This window comes from Mustelus asterias, chromosome 17, assembly GCF_964213995.1.
Source record: "Mustelus asterias chromosome 17, sMusAst1.hap1.1, whole genome shotgun sequence".
Lineage (NCBI taxonomy): Eukaryota > Metazoa > Chordata > Chondrichthyes > Carcharhiniformes > Triakidae > Mustelus > Mustelus asterias.
Window position 1 is genome coordinate 3,220,818 of NC_135817.1, and position 22,077 is coordinate 3,242,894.

General features: G+C 47.0%; 1 protein-coding gene across 1 annotated transcript in view; it reads right to left on the reverse strand.

The window, feature by feature from the left end:
• wwc3 (WWC family member 3) overlaps positions 1–22,077 on the reverse strand; it is a 203,227-nt gene that overhangs the window by 105,584 nt on the left and 75,566 nt on the right. Inside the window, exons 3-4 of the mRNA XM_078232164.1 lie at positions 6,601–6,804; positions 4,098–4,174 (exon numbers count right to left, since the gene is read on the reverse strand). Of these exons, the coding sequence (XP_078088290.1) occupies positions 4,098–4,174; positions 6,601–6,804 (281 nt within the window). The remainder of the gene's footprint in view (positions 1–4,097; positions 4,175–6,600; positions 6,805–22,077) is intronic.

Consider the following 22,077-nt stretch of genomic DNA (forward strand, 5'->3'; position numbering starts at 1 on the left):
AAAATGCTCATTTCAACAATCTGCCCATATCCTCTCCAAGGCTGTTATTAGTATAATAACTCCAGGAGTCAGCTGTACAGGAACGGTGCTTTATTGCACAAAATGCAGTAAAGCAAAACCACAAGCCTGTGGTGAACACAACCAGGTCCCAACCGGGACGATGCAACATGGACCCACTCAGGGGCCTGCTTTATACAGGAGCTCCGCCTGGGAAGGTAATTACCAATCACCAAGGAGCTCATAGTCGATGAGTCCTACAGGGACGACATAGTGGGATTCCCCGTGCGAGTCCTGGGGGTTTATCACAATTATCATAGAAACCCTACAGTGCCGGAGGCCATTCAATCCATTCGCACCGACAACAATCCCACCTATCCCCGCTCAGTTACCCTGCTAATCCCTCTAACCTTTCACATCCCGGGACACGAAAGGTTAATTTAGCACGTCCAAAGCAACCTAACCCGCACACCTTTGGAGTGCGGGAGGAAATCGGAGCACCCGGAGGAAACCCACACAGACATGGGGAGGACGTGCAAACTTCACACAGACAGTGACCCAAGCCGGGAATCGAACCCGGGTCCCTGGCGCACTGTGAGGCATCTCCACATCATGACTACCATCGGCGCTGTGAGGCAGCAGTGCTAACCACTGTGCCACCGTGCTGCCCACATTATCCTTATCATTGTCTATTCCATTCCTAGTTTTGTATCACCTGCAAACTTTGAAATTATACCAAGGTCTCAGTCATTAGAAATCTCAGAAAGATTGCAATACAATCCCCGAGGAATACCATCATATACTTCCCACACGTTTGAAAAACAATTGTTCACCTCCAGCCTCTGCTTTCTGTTCCTTAGTCAGTTTTGTATCAATACCAGAGTGACCCTTTCGTCCCCTGGACAAATTCCTGAGGCCTCATTTCATAACACAACAAGGTTAGATTTGGAACGAACCTCATGAATATTCCTCCCTGCGCTAATATTCCATGAAGGTTTCAGCATTTAGTTAAATCTTTCACACAAATCTTTCTTGCACCCCATTCTCTTCCATCAGACATTTTAGCTCTTTGGATTCACAGAACAACGCCCATCATGTTTGTGCTGCTTCTTAGAACGAGCGACCTTATATAGTCTTGGCCCTTGGTCTCCCACAGCCCTACAAACTCTTCCTTTTCAAGTATTTATCCAATTCCCTTTCGAAAGTCACTCATAAATCTGCTTCCACCATCTTTCCAGCCATGGATTCCAGATCATAACTCAATTTGTTCAAAAAAACCAAATCATCATCACACATTAGGTTCCTTTGTTATTTATCTTAAAACAGTCTCTTGAGGGAACCGACCCTCCTGCCAATGGAGATAGTTTCTCTATCCCCCACCCCCACAAGGCCTTTCATAATGGTGAGCGTCAGAACATTCTGCTCTGCCCAAGACCGCAAGAAACTACTGTGAATGTAGCCCAATCCATCACGCAAATCAGCCTCCCATCCACTAACTTTGTCTACACTTACTGCTGCCTCGGCAAAGCAGCCGGCATAATTAAGGACCCCACGCACCCCGGACATTCTCTCTTCCACCTTCTTCCGTCGGGAAAAAGATACAAAAGTCTGAGGTCACGTACCAACCGAATCAAGAACAGCTTCTTCCCTGCTGTCATCAGACTTTTGAATGGACCTACCTTGCATTAAGTTGATCTTTCTCTACACCCTAGTTATGACTGTAACAACACATTCTACACCTTCTTGTTTCCTTCCCTGTGAATGTCTTTGTCTGTATAGCGTGCAAGAAACAATACTTTTCACTGTATGCTAATACATGTGACAATAATAAATCAAATCAAAAATCTCCATGGAATCGCCCCTTAACCTTCCCAGCCCTAAGGACAGCCAACATCCCTCTGAAGGAGTCACAAAGACTCAAAACATTCATTCCGTTTCTCTCTCCACAGAAACTGCCAGACTTGCAGTCTTTCCAGCATTTTCATAGAATCATAGGATTCCTACAGGAGGCCGCCACTCGACCCATCGAGTCTGCACCAACCACAGTCCCATACAGATCCTATTCCCGTAACCCCACATATTTACCCTGCTAATCCTCCTGATACTAGGGTCAATTTAGCATGGCCAATCCACCTAACCAGCACATCTTTGGACTGTGAGAGGAAACCGGAGCACCCGGAGGAAGCCCACGCAGACATGGGGAGAATGTACAAACTCCACACAGAGAGTGAACCAAGCCGGGAATCGAACCCGGGTCCCTGGCGCTGAGAGGCAGCAGTGCTAACCACCGTGTCGCCCTTTTCTGGTTCTCATGACCCCACTTTCCCTCATGCCTCCACATAATCGAGTTCCCCTATCCCCGGCACCCTCGCCAAAGCCGGCAGAATGCGGTGCCCAAAACTCAACTTTGGAATCCAATCGTTCCAGATCGAGACGCAATTGATCATCATCCACAACTTGCTTACAAATAGTCTCATCCAGGTGATTAATGATATGAAACGGGAAAAAGCTGAGTTTTAAATCTGTCCCAATCTACTGCTCACTGGTTCAGATGGAATCAACATCAGTAATGAATCGGTACTGAAACTTCAGCCTTGATTCCATAACTTCTCACTTCAGTGCTAATGGTGCCACTTCAGGGCAGCATGGTGGCACAGTGGTTAGCACTGCTGCCTCACAGCGCCAGGGACCCAGGTTCGATTGCTGGTTTGGGTCACTGTGCGAAGTCTGCACGTTCTCCCCGTGTCAGCATGGGTTTCCTCCGGATGCTCCGGTTTCCTCCCACTGTCCAAAGACGTGCTGGTTAGGTGGATTGGCCATGCTAAATTCTCCCTCAGAGTACCTGAACAGGTGGGAGTGTGGCGATTAGGGGAGTTTCACAGTAACTTCATTGCAGTGTTAATGTAAGCCTAGTTGTGATTAATAAATATACTTTAACTTTAATGATATGTGAAGGAACTTCTGAAAGGAAGCCAAGGTGAGCAACCTAATTATCATCACTCTCATCCACCTCATAGAAAGGACCCCAATAAACATGTTAGATGTGGGCTGCCTTTTAACAAACCCATCTCACGTTTCCAGGCCATTATCACTTCCCTACTGCCTTGCACCATTTTCCCTTTTGTCATTTAATCATTCCTGTCTTCCATTTTATCAGAGACCTTCCCTTTTGCTTTTCCTTCCACTGAAGCTCTCCATCTCCAATATCTTCAAGTTCTGATGAAGGGTCATCAGACTGAAATGTTTCTCTCTCTCTCCACAGATGCTGCCTGACCTGCCGAGTCTTTCCAGCATTTTGCTTCTGTTCTTTGAGGTCTCCAGCAGCTTGCTTGTATTTTGCAAACCCGGGTCAGTTTTGATGTAAAGTTTTTTTTTTATAGTTTATTTATTAGTGTCACAAGTAGTCTTACATTCACACTGCAATGAAGTTACTGTGAAAATCCCCTAGTCGCCACACTCCCGGCGCCTCTTCAGGCACACTGAGGGAGAATTTAGCATGGCCAACGCACCTAATGTGCACCTCTTTGGAGTGTGGGAGGAAACTGAAGCACCCAGAGGAACCCACGCAGACACGGGGAGAACGTGCAAACTCCACACAGACAGTGACCCAAACCGGGAATCGAACCCTGGCTCTGAGAGGCAGCAGTGCTAACCACTGGGCTGCCGCTCTTGTTTCCCACCCGTTACTCTGGAGTTGTTTCCTTTGTTCTAAATCCCAGTAACTCTGCTGGAAGAATGTCATTTTGGTAAGCAGCGGACAATTCATCTCACCCCATTTAAACACTGGCCGGAATCCTCCCACCTTCCCCGCGGCTGGCATTCTCCGGTCCCGTGGCAATGATCGGAGATTCGGCAGAGCGCCAAGTTCTCCGTTCTCATTGGCAGCAGTGGCGGAGGGCACGAAAGCAGGAAATTCTGGCCATTGTGAAGCAGACAGCGAGAGATTCCAGCCAGTCTCTTTCCAGCATTTACTCAACATATAACACTGCAAAATGGCACAGTACGATCACACTTTCAACTGTCAGGCCCAAGAGGTCAGCTTGCTCAAGTCTAATCCGAGCCTGTTTCCAGCCACAGCCCAGATTCAGAACCTCGCTTACCCCCTCTCTTCGACTCGCTATTTCAGCTTTAATCTGGTCAGGATTGTACTTTGTATTGGAGGATGATCCCGAATATGCTGTAAAAACAAAAATATGTAACAGTTAACAGAAAAAGTCCCCAGCTTCAGAAGAAGGTAAATAATCAAATGGTTGGATTAAAGAGCAGCAATGCGGGGGGGGGAGGGAGGGAAGGGGAGGGGAGGGGCGGGAGAGGAGGGAGAAAATGGTTTGGAACGAAACGCCGCGTGTTATAAAATGATGGGAAGATTAGATTGTGTTCGCGCATACAACTCGCTTCAACCCTGAGGGCAGGGTCACAGTCTCAGAGTAACCTAAAGGACACAACAGCGTCAGGAGGTGACTCCATTCCAAGAGAATAGTGGAGCTGTGGACAAGCTGCTGCTTTGAGTTGGCCACTGCCGGTTTGCCGATCCCCGAGGACCATCAGGAGTGGTTGTTGGCTGGGGGTAAGGTCAGTGCGACGTGATATTAAATCAGGTGGTCTAACGGAATAATTCTGCTCACCCGAGAGGCTGAGGGGGGAATCTGTCCGATTCTCACCCCCTTTCTCCCCACCCCACAGTCCGCCCAGATACCTGTCCTTTCTCCCTGCTGTGTGTCAGAATATAACCGGTGACAACTTTGCATTGGGTGCAATGTGGCCAATGGTAACAAGATGTAAGGGTCAGCTGACCCAGTAAACCATGGAACCAATTACAGAATGGTGTAATAGTCAGCTGACTCACTATAAATAAGAACCTGTTTGGAATTGTGGGGAGCTCGGAGTGGCCCAGGGCGAGGCCCCAAGTTTGGAGTAATAATGTTTCTTTATTAAACTCTTCCTTTGATTTATAAGTCGGAGTAAGTTTTGTTTTATTTTGTCTGCATTTGAAGAGTTACTTCTGATGAAATAGCACGAAGCCGTTCTCGCTGGTACAACGGCCAGGGAGGATCGCAGGCCAATTTGTGCCAGGCACAAATCAGATTTTTGCCCTCACATGCCATTGTCCCAGCTGGCCACACTGATCGACCAGCACGGCGAACCGGTAAGACCGCCTCTGTGGTCTTTTTCAGTCCAGCATTGTTTGTACGTTCACTGCCATTGTCTATTGACTTGTTGCTGGATTACCGTGTGGGGTACTGGGTGGGGCAGGGGGGTGTGCAGCTGACAAACAAGAGGACGCTGTCATGGTGCTACATGACGCGTCTTAGCACTGCTGCCTCTCAGCGCCAGGGACCCGGGTTCGATTCCCGGCTTGGGTCACTGTCTGTGCGGAGTCTGCACGTTCTCCCCGTGTCTGCGTGGGTTTCCTCCGGGTGCTCCGGTTTCCTCCCACATTCAGAAAGATGTGCTGGTTAGGTTGATTGGTCATGCTAAATTGACCCTAGTGTCGGTGGGATTAGCTGGGTAAATATGTGGGGTTACGGGGATAGGGTGGAATTGTGGTCGGTACAGACTCGATGGGCTGAATGGCCCCCATTCTGTAGGGATTCTATGATTCATAGTTTTCTCAGCTGATGTGGCGAAACTAGGGCAATGAATTCAAGTCTCTGAAGCCAGAGAGAGAGAGAGAAAGAGAGACAGATAGAGCAACAGAAGGAGACACAGAGAGAGAGAGAATTGCTAAAATGGCCTAACAAATCATAGAAATCATAGAAACCCTACAGTGCAGAAGGAGGCCATTCGGCCCATCGAGTCTGCACCGACCACAATCCCACCCAGGCCCTACCCCCACGTATTTACCCGCTAATCCCTCTAACCTACGCAACTCAGGACTCTAAGGGGCAATTTTTAACCTGGCCAATCAACCTAACCCGCACATTTGTAAAATAGATTCTTCAAAGCCAAACACCTCCGAAATTTAAAATCTGTGGTGCGATCCCAACACCTCTCCCTCTGGTCCTGGTGAATTAAGCGTCCAGTGGAGGTGTGCGTCAAACAGCCTCAATACTGGCTTTAGCAAGTGCAGCCCGCGATTGGGTTACTGGATGGAAATCACTTTGGGGAAACAAAGGCCACGTGTTATTGGCATCAGAATAACTACGCTGTTACCTTTTTGCTGCTGATCTGAACTTGCTCAACTGGAATCGTGTTGCTGTTTACGTACTGAACCTCAACATTCCAGGCAGCTGCTGGTCTGGGATGAGTAATCCCAATTCTCCATAGCTTCCCAGAATGGAATAACAAGTTCCCAAATGCTAACAGATAAGAGTATGTGCTTGGGAGGTTGTGGGGGGCGGGGGGGGGGGGAGGGGGAGGAGGAGTATACCAACTTTCCAACCAGCAGTCTAGTAATTAAAGTTCAAACTCCAAAGTACTGGTTGTTTTTGAATTTGCGTATAAATCATACGACCGTCTTAAAAGTTTTAACAAATTGCATCTGCTTTGGACTTTGATCACATCTGAAATTGATTCGACTTGCTGCAGAAATAAAACATTAGCCACAGGTTCCCGATGACACCTGCTCGGGGTCGGAGGAAATGTCTCGAAAAAGGTACTTACAGCTGGCATAAGAGATGCTGTCATTCTCACAGAGCTCGTGCAGCTGCTGGTACTCCTCCTGCGCCAGCTCCAAGCGCTGTTTCTTCACCAGATAGATCTCTTTCTTGGCGTCCAGAGCCTCCTGGGCCACCACCAAGTACTCCTTCAGCATGCGCTCCTGCTCCCGTCGCCATTGCGCCCTAGGGTCTTCAATCTGGGTGACCTCTGCAGGAAGGAGAATCCGGTTAGTACTCGGGCGTCCGTGCACCGCGCTGCAGTTAAAGTTACGGTACCGTGCAACTCATCCTGGCGATGTTTTCCTCCCCCTCGTTCAAGGGCTGCGTCTCGCCACACAACCCTGTGAATGATTGATTAGTCAGCAGCAAGTCATCTACAAAGGGAAGCATTGATCATTTACAAAGAGTGCCTCTACTTTTAGTCATCTCGCATGTCTCAGAGCTGATGGGTTTTTAAAAACACACACTTGACTTTATTGGCCGCGAACAGAAGTGTAAAGAAATCAGTCTGCATAAATAAATAAGTCTGGCTGCCTTGACTACTCCAGTTCTATGCACCATCTAATCATTGCTCATCATCACCGAGTCAAAATCCTGGAACTCCCCTACATTACATCACGGTGGAAGCACCTTCATCACACCAACTGCAACGGGTTCACCGTGTTCTGGAGGGCAGCCTTGCCAGTGACATCTACACCCCAAACATTCATTGGAAAAGAATCCAGTTGCAGGTAAATAAATCAGACACAACACTCTCCTCGGCGGCACAGTGGTTAGCACTGCTGCCTCACAGCGCCAGGGACCCGGGTTCGATTCCCGGCTTGGGTCACTGTCTGTGTGGAGTCTGCACGTTCTCCCTGTGTCTGCGTGGGTTTCCTCCGGGTGCTCCGGTTTCTTCCCACAGTCCGAAACACGTGCCGGTTAGGTGCACTGGCCGTGCTAAATTCTCCCTCAGTGTACCCGAACAGGCGCCGGAGTGTGGTGACTTGGGGATTTTCACAGTAACTTCATTGCAATGATAATGTAAGCCTACTTGTGACACTAATCAATAAACTTTAAAGCTAATATCATAACTGGAATGGGCTTCAACAATTGTTAATCATACAGTGCTTCCAACAGCATGTGTAAAACGAGACATAACCAACTGTATATCAGTGGAGATAAACGCAAAATATCACAGATGCATATGTAATGGGAATGTAATCCAGAGATAGCATCTTACAATATTAATTAGCCAACCAGTTTGAGACAAGTTTCTCAAGACAGAGCATTGAACTTGGATAAAAGTAAAATACTGCGGACGCTGGAAACGAAAACAAAAAAATGCTGGAAAATCTCAGCAGGTCTGACAGCATCTGTGAAGAGAGAATAAAGGCAATGTTTCGAGTCTAGATGTCAGAGCTCTGACGAAGGGTCATCTAGACTCGAAACGTTGGCTCTATTCTCTCTCCACAGATGCTGTCAGACCTGCTGAAGTTTTCCAGCATTTTTCTGGTGTGCACCAGTTGTATAAAATTGAACGTTAAATATAATTAAGGAAGGTAATTTTAAAGGTCAGCTTCTGATCTAACCACTCCTCTTCCAGTTGACTGGCTAACTCATTGGGCGGGGTTTTCCAGCCACATTCACCCCAAGACCGGAAAATCCCGCACAAAGTCAACAGACCTTTGCATGGTCCTGTCCCGCCCGCTGTGATTCCCATGGGGGGTTGGGACGGAAAAATTCTGCCCACTCTCTCCCCAACATACAGATACACACCGTGCCATGTTTGCCAATATCATTGTTCCAGACTTGTATCCTTCTGTCGTGTCATTTCTGTTCCAGATCCCGACGCTACCAGATCTTGGCCGGAATTCTCCCACCTCACCTGCCACTGCAATTGGAGCGGGCGGATTGCGGACAACGTGAAGACCCATTGACAATCGGGCGGGAATTTCCGGCTTTTAGACCAGCGCGGCTGGAGAATTCCGCCCCTCGTCTCTGCACAGGATCAGGAGCACAAATGGGGCCGGAAGGCCTTGTTCATTTGCTCTTGCAACACAACTCAAAAATTAGCCAAAAGTTGATCGCAATCGGTGAACCGTGCCTTTCATTAAAAATGAAGGAATGATAGCTGGCCACCTGGGGCCAGGCTGGGTGCCAGGTTGAAGTGCCGAGTGTGCAGATAACAGTCAGACATTGGGCAGCTCGGGAAGAGAATGTGATCATTGAGGCACTCCAGTGCTAACCACTGTGCCACCCCACAGCCCCTACCAACAGCGCCAGGCACCTTACTGGAGCCGTGACGTTTCCAAGGTAGCAGTCACTGAGAGAAATAGTGAGATTTGGTTCTCAGCTCAGAAGAAGCTAATTAAGCTTCTGTAGATGGATCACTTGGACTCAAAATATTAACTCTGTTTCTCTCCTGCTGAGTTTCTCCAGCATTTTCTGTTCCTATTTAAAATATCTATTCGCTGTATAAATCACTCACAAGCTGTTGGGTGGATGGGGGGGTGCATAGTTGGCGTGAGGATGTGGTGGAACTCGCTACAATAGAGAAGAGGTTGTGGCAAATGGAATAGATACAGTGAAGGGAAAGCCAACTAAGTACACCAGGAAAAGGTTTTATGAGGTGAGGGGAGAGGCGGCTCATGTCGAGTGTAAACAGCAGCATATTTCGGTGCATGCTCCAATTCACATACATTGGCTTTCGCAACATAAAGGAATTCATTCCCGCACAGTTGACAGTCTGGGAATTCTCAGCTTGCATCCCTGTCCGTGTGCTTTACATTTCGTGGCGGCAGCCGTGAAATGTCGCAAGTTAGTTGGCAAGATGAAGTAGATGGGAGAAAATTAAAATCCCAATCTAAGCTCGGGATGCTCCAGTCAGGTGCCTGGCGCTGTTGGTAGGGGCTGTGGGGCGGCACGGTGGCACAGTGGTTAGCACCGCTGCCTCACAGCGCCGGGGACCCGGGTTCGATTCCCGGCTCGGGTCACTGTCTGTGCGGAGTTTGCACGTTCTCCCCGTGTCTGCGTGGGTTTCCTCCCACACTCTGAAAGACGTGCTGGTTAGGGTGCATTGACCCGAACAGGCACCGGAGTGCGGCGACTAGGGGAATTTCACAGTAACTTCATTGCAGTGTTAATGTAAGCCTTACTTGTGAATAAATAAACTTTAAACTTTAGGGTGGACAGGGAGAGAGAGTTACTCGAAGCAAGTTCACATCTAAACCCGAGGTTCTCTGTCACTATGTTCAAGGTGAGATCATGGGCGTGTGAAAAACTACCAATCGCAGCTGACTTGAGAAATGTTGGCAGGTAAAGATGCGATTGATGAGACACGTTTCGTTAACACACACCAGAAATGGAGCAGAACCAACTGACCAGACCCAGTAACACACACAGAGCAGACTCAGAAATAGCATTAAAATTTCCTTCCCCCGAACCGTGTTTTGTCCCTCATTTTATTTAGCAACTCACAAGACCCGCAATCATTCACAAAATAAAGTTGAGTTTAAATGTGGCACACCTGGAGGATATACTTCTCAAGTAGTTTATAAAGAGCTTGCACAAGACAATATGTGCTACACATTACGGTCCACACTGAGCCTTGATGGGAGTGCAAAGAAAGCCACCTTGTGCTTTCACAGTGAAGAGCCTCGCGGGTAGTGTTCTGGACACAGCACACTGCCGTCTCAGCCAGACTGATGAAGCACAGTGCAATGACACACCACTGACATTCTTGCTGCATCTCTAGTTTAGAACCACAGTTTGTTCAAACGTGATCTGCTGATGCAGAAAACAACCCTTTCTTTTGCCCGGTAACACAGCAGGCAAAATTAAAGTTTATTTATTAGTCACAAGTAAGGCTTACATTCACACTGCAATGAAGTTACTGTGAAATTCCCCGAGTCGCCACACTCCGGCGCCTGTTCGGGTACACTGAGGGAGAATTTAGCACGGCCAATTGACCTAACCAGCACGTCTTTCAGACTGTGGGAGGAAACCGGAGCACCCGGAGTAAATCCACGGAGACACGGGGAGAATGTGCAAACTCCATACAGACAGTGACCCAAGAACCCGGGTCCCTGGCGCTGTGAGGCAGCAGCGTAATGGGTTGGAAGAGGGGAGCTTTATTCTTCCACGCCCAGTTCCCCAATCATGATGTCATCTTCTCACATAATAATGTCCAGCCCTCGTCACTGAAACAAAAAAAGGTACAAGACACGGATACGGACTTCACGAACGACTTTGAGATAACTTTCTATGATGTTAAAAGAAATCTCGTAGTGTCGGTACGCTGTAATCAATATCTCGGGTCTTCACAGAGAAAGTAAATTATAGCAAATGGACTAATCCCTATTACTGAAAGGAAATATATTGTAGAATCCCTGGAGGAGGAGGCCATTCAGCCCATCTAGTCTGCACCGACCACAATCCCACCCAGTTCCTATCAGCGTCACCCCATTTACCCTGCAAGTTTCCCTGACACCAAGGGGCGATTTAGCATGGCCAATCCCACCTAACCCGCACATATTTGGACTGTGGGAGGAAACCAGAGCACCCGGAGGAAACCCACGCAGACATGGGGAGAATGTGCAGGCTCCACACAGACAGTGACCCGAGCCGGGAATCGAACCCGGGTCCCTGGCACTGCGAGGCAGCAGTGCTAACCACTGTGCCACCGTGCCACCCATCATGATGAAGCCGTTCAAAATTAGGAATGCTTTTCATTGAGAAAATAATGAGAAACTGTTTCCACTGGAAGAGGACGCTGATTTAAAGTGACGACGTAAAGAACCCACACAACATGAGGATTTTTTTAAAAAATGCAGTGAGTTGTTGGTGTTCTGGAATGTACTATGGCACGGCAGCACAGCGGCTAGCACTGCTGCCTCACAGCTCCAGGGACCTGGGTTCAATTCCAGCCTCAGGTGACTGTCTGTGAGAAGTTTGCACGTTCTCCCAGTGTCTGTTTTCCCCCGGGTGCTCCGGTTTCTTCCCACAGTCCAAAGATGGTGCGGGTTAGGTGGATTGCCATGATAAATTTGCCCTTAGTGTCCCAAGGTGTGTAGGTTTGGTGGATTGGCCATGATAAATTGTCCCGCGAGTCCCAAGATGTGTAGGTTAGATGGATTCATCATGGTGACGTGCGGGGTTGCGCTGATGGGGCGGTGGGTGGACCTGGGTAAGACACAAGGATGATATTGGAGGAACCCAGACAGAGGTAAGCCACAACAATATCTGCAATATCAAGAGGATTCAGTTAAGGGGTGGGTATTGGGGGAAATACTAAGAGGTACTCGCATTTTGTGGCAATGACAGGGAACCTCGTAAAAGGTGTGCAAGATAACTGGTACATAAAAAAGTAAATCTCAATCATGTCGTCAAATTAAACCTCACAGTTTGGCAAGAGAGCAGATTTGAACAAAAGGTCAAATTTGGGACAAATGACATCAAGTTCCTCAGTCACCTAAATGAATGAGTACAGAATCCTACTATAGCTGTTGGAGAATCAAACTCTCTTTCAAAAGCACACCAATGAAATGTTGATGTCAGAAAAGGGAACAAGAAGCTATTTGATTGTTATTAAAAACCCAATTGGTTCACTAATGTCCTTCAGGGAAGGAAACCTGACATCCTTCCATTCACACACCAATGTGGATAACTCCTAATTCATTTAGCTGAACTCCCAAAGTCCACTCTGGATGGGGCAATAGAATCCCTAAGGAGGCCGTTCGGCCCATCGAGCCTGCACCAACTACAATCCCACCCAGGCTCTATCCCCATAACCCCATTCATTTACCCTAGCTAGTTCTCCTGACACGAGGGTTAATTTAGAATGGCCAATCAACCTAACCCGCACATATTGGACTGTGGGAGGAAATTGGAGCAGCCGGAGGAAACCCACGCAGACACAGGGAGAATGTGCAAATCCACACAAGGCCAAAATTGAACCCGGGTCCCTGACACTGTAAAACACTGTGTTAAACACTGTGCCACCCATGCTTGCATACCCACATAATCAATAAATAAAAGAAAATGGTTAACGGTTTTTCCATTCATTCGTGGGACATGGGCGTCACTGGCTGGCTCTGGAGTCACATGTAGGCCAGACCAGGTAACGATGGCAGATTTCCTTTCCAAAGGGACGTTATTGAACCAGATAGGTTTTTCCAACAATCGGCAATGGTTTCATGGTCATCAGTAGATTCTCAATTCCAGATAGAGGAATATAACAAGGGATTCTCTACTTAACTCCCTAGCAATAACCGAGAATGTCTCACCACATTATTCAATATCTGCCCCTAGAACCTGTAAGGAAAGTACATGACGGAGTTCACTCAAATGAGGGGGGAATCTCATAGAGACTTATAAAATTCTGATAGGACTAGACAGGGGAGATGCAGGGAGGATGTTCCCGATGGTGGGGGAGTCCAGAACCAGGGGTCACAGTCTGAGGATTGAGGGTAGGCCATTTAGGACGGAGGTGAGGAGACATTTCTTCACCCAAAGAGTGGTGAGTCTGTGGAATTCATTACCACAGGAAGCAGTTGATGTCAAAACATTGAATGTATTCAAGAGGCGGCTGGATATAGCACTTGGGGCGAATGGGATCAATGGTTATGGGGAAAAAGCAAGATTAGGCTATTGAGTTGGATGATCAGCCATGTCCGTAATGAATGGCGGAGCAGGCTCGAAGGGCCGAATGGCCTCCTCCTATCTTCTATGTTTCTATGACAGGTGCCAATTCAATGGACTGAGCTTTCAATCTTACAGATTTATAAAGCCAAGATAATGGGATGACAGTATTAGTGTGCTTCTGTATGCGGGTTTAGTACCAGCTCGAGAGCCTGAGTCAGCTTTTTATTGCTGCCATATACTGAGAATCGCATTTCCAAACTCTGTACAAACTCTGCACCATTCACTCATGCATCTATGTAAATAAATCAACTACTGGCTCAGCTGAGTTGAGTACTTAATTACTGCTATAAAAAGAGATTAGAATTTCTGTGGCAGCGCAAGATATGTTCCAGTTTCGTAGACAGAAAATTGGCACACGCACATAAAAACTAATTCAAAGAGCGAATGGAAGTCGGCTTTTATCTCAAGAGGGCAGGAATGCGAAGAGGTGAAAGTTATATTATTTGTACAGGGTTCTGGTCTGCTGCACTCAATTCCGGGCATAGCATTTCATGAAGGGTATACTAGCCTTGAAGGTGGACTAGTGGAGTTGCATCAAAATGATACTGGGTCTAAAAGAGTTAAATAAGTTAAGACGACAGGTTGCAAAGACTGGGTTTGTATTTAAAGTTTATTTATTAGTGTCACAAGCAGGCTTACATTCACACTACAATGAAGTTACTGTGAAAATCCCCGAGTCGCCACACTCTGGTGCCTGTTCAGGTAGCACTGAGGGAGAATTTAGCACGGCCAATGCACCTAACCAGCACATCTTTTGGACTGTGGAAGGAAACCCACGCACACACAGGGAGAACGTGCAGACTCCACATGGACAGTGACCCAAGCTGGGAATCGAACCCGGGTCCCTGGCGCGGTGAGGCAGCAGTGCTAACCACTGTGCCACCGTCCCGCCCACAGTATTTCATAGAAATCATAGAAACCCTACAGTACAGAAAGAGGCCATTCGGCCCATCAAGTCTGCACCGACCACAGTCCCACCCGGGCCCTACCCCCATATCCCTACATATTTTACCCTCTATTCTACGCATCCCAGGACACTAAGGGGCAATTTTAGCATGGCCAATCAGCCTAGCCCGCACATCTTTGGACTGTGGGAGGAAACCGAAGCACCCGGAGGAAACCCACGCAGACATGAGGAGAATGTGCAGACTCCACACGGACAGCGACCCAAGCTGGGAATCGAACCCGGGTCCCTGACGCGGTGAGGCAGCAGTGCTAACCACTGTGCCATCGTCCCGCCCACAGTATTTGCTTGAACTTGGAAGATTTGGGGATTGAGGTGTTTAAGATGATCAAAGGAATTGACCAGGTAGAGAGAAGAAAGCAACTTCTTCTGGTGGACAAGACCAGAACTGGGGTAGGAAACCTTAAAAATTAAGCCAGGCCATCCAGACATGACCATATCAGCAGGCAAGGGAGTGGAAGTCTGGAATTCACTCCCTCAAAAAAGCTGTTGAGGTAAGGATTCAATCGAAAATTTCAAAAATGAGATGGATTGGCTATTAAGTAAAGGTCTTGGGGGATAGGAAACCAGTATGCGGTAGATGGAATTAAGGTATTGATTAGTCTTAACCTAATTCAATGGTGGAACAGGCTCCAGGGGCTAAAAGGCTCCTCCTACACTTTGTACGCCATTTGTTCTTAGCTACAGTCCTTGAATCAGGCTATCGTTTCCCTGGACACTGCAAGGGATGCATTCCAGACTGTAAGGGGCAAAAAACTCACTTCCAGAGCAACAAGTAATGATGAACTGAGGAAATATCTAGGGTATAAACCACACAACACATGACCACGTGGGGTAGAGCAACACAAAATCAGTGGTTCCTCCTTCATTTCCAACTAAATACACCATATAGTGCAACCTGTTGACTTCTTTAACGTGTGACGTTATCAATTAAACAAGAGAGCAAGAGTAAGCCATTCAGCCCATCACGCTTGCTCAATATGCTAGATTGTGATCAAGCTGTATCTCATCTTCCTGCCTCTTTTTCCCCCATTACTCATAAATCTATCTATCTCCATTTAATAAATTGTCAATCGACACTGGCAGCAGCTTTGTGGGGGAAAAAAGAGTGCCGGATATCCTTTGTGTGAAGAGACGCTACCTCATTTCACCCTTCAACGGCCAAGCCCCTTGTTCGCGATTTCCCCACCAGAAGAAGCGGTTTCTCTGCATCTACTCTGCCAAACATTTTTAAACACTCCAATTAGGTCACTTCCCAACCTTCCAAACTTCAGTGAAACCAGGTTTTATGCGATGTGTCCTCAACTGACTCCAGTTAACGTTGTGCGGAATCTTTACTGTACCTGAGGTGAATAAATCCACTATGAGTTTCAAAGTCCTTCAACTGATGGCAGCAGTCCAGATGAAGTCTGAGCTAGGCTCTGTACAGCTGAAGTGTCAATTCTACGCTTTCTATTCTGACTCCCTTGAGATAAAGGCCAACATTAGTCTTTTTGATGACTTTTTTGTACCTGTACTCTAGCTTTTAGGGATGTGTATGTGGTCCCACGCATCACTTTGCTCCATTCTCCCTGCTAGCAATGTTTTAGAACTCGCATGACAATCATAGAATCCTACAGTCCAAAGATGTGCGGGTTAGGTTGATTGGCCAGGTTAAAAATTGTCCCTTAGAGTCCTGGGATGCGTAGGTTAGAGGGATTAGCGGGTAAAATATGTGGGGGTAGGGCCTGGGTGGGATTGTGGTCGGTGCAGACTCGATGGGCCGAATGGCCTCCTTCTGCACTGTAGGGTTTCTATGTTTCTACAGTGCACAAGGGGGCCATTTAGCCCATCGAGTCTGCACCGACCACAATCCCAGCCAGGCCCTATCCCCATAACTGCATACATTTATCCTAACTAGTCCCCCTGACACTTGGGGGTAATTTAGCATGGCCAATCCACCTAACCCGCACATCTTTGGACTGTGGGAGGAAACCCACGCAGACATGGGGAGAATGTGCAAACCCCACACAGACAGTGACCCAAGTCGGGAATCGAACCTGGGTCCCTGGCGCTGTGAGGCAGCAGTGCTAACCACTGTGCTACCGAGCCGCAAGAGTCTCATCATTAGATATTTTCAAACCACATAAATACTCGCTCCGAAATGAAAACTAACTGAATGGATGTAGTTGTGCCAGACCCTTGCCCAAACAGGAAACATCATCAAAACAAAACGCCCTTTGCAACTCGCATAGTTGCAAAGATTATCTGCCATGGCATATCTGTAGCAAGTGTTTGCACAAGCTGGGTAGGGAGCCGGATGACTGAGTCTGTACAAATGTAGCGAAGCAGGAATGATTGAATGGGTGACTAGGTAATTGTGCGACAAAGAATGCTAATATCTATCTGGATTACGTGAAAAGTTTCCGCAATAGGACTTTCGTGCAAGGACACTGGTGCTTCCATTGAAAAGCTGGACGTGGGTGTAAGCGCTGCAGAGTGAAATCGTGATGGCAGGCGGCACGAAACGACAAGGGCACAAGACACGGCACAAGAATGCGGGACCCAATAGCGCTAGTCCCACCCTCCCCACAACTTGAAATCGTGAATCAACTACTGTTGCTGAAGTCCAACCCGAAATTCCACCCCTGGTTGTTCAAAGCCACAGATGAGGCGATCTTTATGTGAATACCAGTATAGGATATCACCACACATTGGAATTATCTGAACCTTCCCCAACCCATCCCCAGGTAATTAAATCCATCCAGACTTTGATGTGCATGATGGTATTTAAGTTGCCTTTCTCAGTGATGTTTTGACAAACACAGGCAGTTGCGCAAGACGACAAACCCCTTGATAGATTCCCAACAAAATTAAAGATTAGCCCAATGATACTGCCGCTTGGAAAAAATAAACATATTGATGAAGGAGTGTTTCAAATTCTTACTGAACAACAAGACCAACAACATGTTGGGGAAACATCCAGCTGCAATCTACTGCCAGAGAATGACGGTCAGGGGTCAATGAAGTTTGGAAATATGTACTTATCAGTTCTTATCGTATCATCTGATTTTTCACAGAATCAGGCAAGGTGAATTTAGAACAAAAACAGAAAAGTGCTGGAAAATCCCAGCAGGTCTGACAGCATCTGCGGAGAGAGAATAGAGCCAATGTTTCGAGTCCAGGTGACCCCTTGCTGGAGCAAGGCAACTTCTTGCAAGCTGTGCCCAGCATATCTTCAAATTCTATCTTTTACTCTCGTTCTATGCTGCGAAAACTTCATTCTAACTCTTTTAAACTCTCTAACAATCCTCTAATTATACCCTAGCTATGACTGTAACACTACATTCTGCACGCCCTCCTTTCCTTCTCTATGAACGGTATGCGGGGCAGCACGGTGGCACAGTGGTTAGCACTGCTGCCTCACAGCGCCAGGGACCCGGGTTCGATTCCCGGCTTGGGTCACTGTCTGTGCGGAGTCTGCACGTTCTCCCTGTGTCTGCGTGGGTTTCCTCCGGGTGCTCTGGTTTCCTCCCACAGACCAAAAGACGTGCTGGTTAGGGGCATTGGCCATGCTAAGTTCTCCATCAGTGTACCTGAGCAGGCGGCAGAGTGTGGCGACTAGGGGATTTTCACAGTAACTTCAATGCAGTGTTAATATAAGCTTACTTGTGAAAAATAAACTTTGCCTTGTCTGTATAGTGCGCAAGAAACAATACTTTTCACTGTATACTAATACATGTGACAGTAATAAATTAAACCAAATTTTTTGTCAGAACTGATGGCAAAGGGTCATCGAGACGCGAAACGTTGGCTCTGTTCTCTTTCCATCGATGCTGTCAGACCTGCTGAGATTTTCCAGCATTTTTGTGTTTTGTTTCGGATTCCAGCACCCGCAGTATTTTATTTTTAATATGAATTTGGAGCCCAAGTAAGAGTGATTCCACTTCAAAGTGACTGACTTGATGATACAATACATTACAGGCAAGAGAGAGTGTTGAAAGAAATTTTAACCTTTCGCTGTCCTCCCCCAAGTCCACTTTAAGCAAGTGTTAAAATATTTCAGAGCACTTCATTATTCATTCGTGGGACACGGGCGTCACTGGCTGGCCAGCATTTATTGCCCATCTCGAGTTGCCCGAGGGCAGTTGAGAGTCGATCACATTGCGGTGGCTCTGGAGTCCCATGTGGGCCAAACCGGGTAAGGACGGCAGATTTCCTTCCCTAAAGGACATTAGTGAACCAGATGGGTTTTTCCGACAATCGACAATGGGTCATCAGTAGATACTTAATTCCAGATATTTTTTATTGAATTCAAATTCCACCATCTGCCGTGGCGGGATTCGAACCCAGGGCCGCTGGGTTCGAATCAGTGGAACGAATCTTATGAGCAATACAGGTGAGTCTAGTCACCTGGCCAGGCATGAGCAGTGAACAAGGAATGTCCTTGTGGTATTATGACACACACACAGGTGAATCTGGTGACACTGATGATGTAACGATGAACAATGCTCCGTCTGGCCCACAAGATAGTTTGAACATTAATTTTTTTAAGAATCCACTTACCTGTGACTTGGGTGTTTTCCATTGCCTGGAGAACTCTCATCTGTGGTTAAAATGGCATTTGTACCCCAATGACCTCATCAGTGTTACCAATTTATTTAGATAAGCACTTGAAACAACACAGCATACAAGGCTATGGACCAAGTGCTGCAAAGTGGGATTAGAATAGATAGATGTTTGATGGCCGGCAGAGACACGATGGGTCAAAGGGCCTCTTTTTGTGCTGTAAACTCTACATGCGCGATTTTTAAAGTCACAAGTCGGCTTACATTAACACTGCAATGAAGTTACTGTGGAATTCCCCTTGTCGCCACACTCTGGCGCCTGTTCGGGTCAACGCACTTAACCAGCATGTCTTTCAGACTGGGAGGAAACCGGAACACCCGGAGGAAACCCACGCAGACACGGGGAGAACGTGCAAGCTCCACACAGACAGTGAGACCCAAGCCGGGAATCAACTTTGTTCAAATGCCGGATAAAGCCTCACCCCACTCATTCCCGCACAGAAACAGTGCGAACTCTGTTTCATAAAGAACATAAGAACATACGAGCTAGGAGCAGGAGTAGGCCACCTGGCCCCTCGAGCCTGCTCCGCCATTCAATAAGATCATGGCTGATCTTTTTGTGGACTCAGCTCCACTTACCTGCCCGCTCACCATAACCCTTAATTCCTTTACTGTTCAAAAATTTATCTATCCTTGCCTTAAAAACATTCAATGAAGTAGCCTCAACTGCTTCACTGGACAGGGAATTCCACAGATTCACAACCCTTTGTGTGGAGAAGTTCCTCCTCAACTCAGTCGTAAATCTGCTTCCCCTTATTTTGAGGCCATGCCCCCTAGTTCTAGTTTCACCCGCCAATGGAAACAACTTCCCTGCTTCTATCATATCTATTCCCTTCATAATCTTATATTTTTCCATAAGATCTCACCTCATTTTTCTGAATTCCAATGAGTATAGCCCCAATCTACTCAGTCTCTCCTCATAAGCCAACCCTCCCAACACCAGAATCAACCTAGTGAATCTCCTCTGCGCCCCCTCCAGTGCCAGTATATCCTTTCTCAAGTAAGGAGACCAAAACTGTACACAGTACTCCAGGTGTGGCCTCACCAGCACCTTATACAGCTGCAACATTCCCTCGCTGTTTTTAAACTCCATCCCTCTCACAATGAAGGACAAAATTCCATTTGCCTTCTTAATTACCTGCTGCACCTGCAAACCAACCCATTGAGATTCCTGCACAAGGACACCTAGGTCCCTCTGAACAGCAGCATGCTGCAATTTTTTACCATTTAAATAATAGTCCATTTTGCTGTTATTCCTACCAAAATGGATGACCTCACATTTACCAACATTGTACTCCATCTGCCAGACCCTCGCCCACTCACTTAGACTATCTATATCCCTTTGCAGACTTTCAGCTTCCTCTGCACACCTTGTTCTGGCACCCATCTTAATGTCATCTGCGAATTTTGACACACTATACTTGGTCCCCAACTCCAAATCATCTGTGTAAATCGTAAACAATTGTGGTCCCAACATTGATCCCTAAGGCACACCACCAGTCACTGATCGCCAACCAGAAAAACACCCATTTACCCCCACTCTTTGCTTTGTTAGTTAACCAATCCTCTATCCATGCTAATACATTGCCCATAACACTGTGCACCTTTATCTTATGCAGCAGTCTTTGGTGCGGCACCTTGTCAAATGCCTTCTGGAAATCCAGATACACCTCGTCCACAGGTTCCCCATTGTCCACTGCACATGTAATGTTCTCAAAGAATTCCACCAAATTAGTCAAACATGACCTGCCCTTCATGAACCCATGCTGCATCTTACCAATGGGACAATTTATATCCAGATGTCTCGCTATTTCTTCCTTGATGATAGATTCAAGCATTTTCCCTACTACAGAAGTTAAGCTAACCGGCCTATAGTTACCCGCCTTTTGTCTACCTCCTTTTTTCCTGACGCTACTGTGAAGGAATTCTTAACAAGACAGATCTCCAAACCCACAGTGACAACGACCCAAGCCGGGATTTGAACCCGGGTCCCTGGCGCTGTAAAGCAGCACTGTGCTACCGTGCCGCCCCTCTTACCAGCTGTTCATGCCATGCTCCCGCTGCAGCGAGCTTGGAGAATTTGGCGCCCAGCCAAATCTCCGTTCATTGCAGCGGGATGGGAAAATCCCACCGGCGAGAATGGTGGTAACATTCCAGCCTTTGACTCTGATTAAATTAGAACACCGTTCTCTGGAGGAAGAAACCAAGCAAGCCAAAATGGTGGGGATCAGAGTGGCAATGTGGTGTGAACCCACCTACTATCTTACCCCGTCCCCTGTGAGCAAACTGACGGTATTCACTTTGACCGTCTAGACCAGATAGAATTTAAAGGTGGCTAACGTCCAAAGATATGCGGGTTAGGTGTCGTGGCCATGCTAAATTGCCCCTTGGTGTCCCGGGATGCGTAGGTGAGAGGGATTAGCGGGGTAAATATGTGGAGTTACAGGGAAAGAGCCTATGTGGGATTGTGGTCGGTGCAGATTCGATGGGCCAAATGGCCTCCTTCTGCAGGGTAGGGGTTTCTATGATTCTATGAATGCCGCACTCACCTTCCACAAGGGCAAGCTGGAATATCACAAATACTGTCCCAACACCCAGGCAACCAAACTGTCACAATTACACATGAATTATTATTTTTATATGGAGTAGTAACTAGACCTGATGAAAAGCTCTTCTGGTACTGATTCTTCCAATTATATTCAGAGGATGTTCATAAACCTTTGCACTTGCAGTAGCCAAGGCTAACTGTACCATTGCAAAAAGATTAGAAAATAAAAGCTGGCTTATCAATTGCAAACCATGGTTCCACTGGACACTTTTTGAGCTAATTTGTAATATGATCTGGTAGCAGTTGTTCCTTAATAATTTAGTTCAATCTTATAGCATTTATTTCATACAGCGTTGCCCTGGTGTATAAACACATGTGGCCCAAGCACTACACAGAAACATTACTGAGGTGCAATAACTTCCAACAGTTGCCTGACATGTTAAGCTTGGTTTAAGCATCATGCGAAATGCTGCGTACCTGAACTCCTGTAAATCTGAAAGTGGCGAAATAATATAAACATCAAATTTATCACAAATTACTTCAAAAGAGCACCAGTAAATAGATCGCCTGAGGCACAATAAAATGAGGGTTTTTGAGCGATGTTATGGCACTTGTGCAAAGAGACTTCAACTAACAGTTTACACAAAAAATAAACACAAGGGCCTCTTTAATTGTACT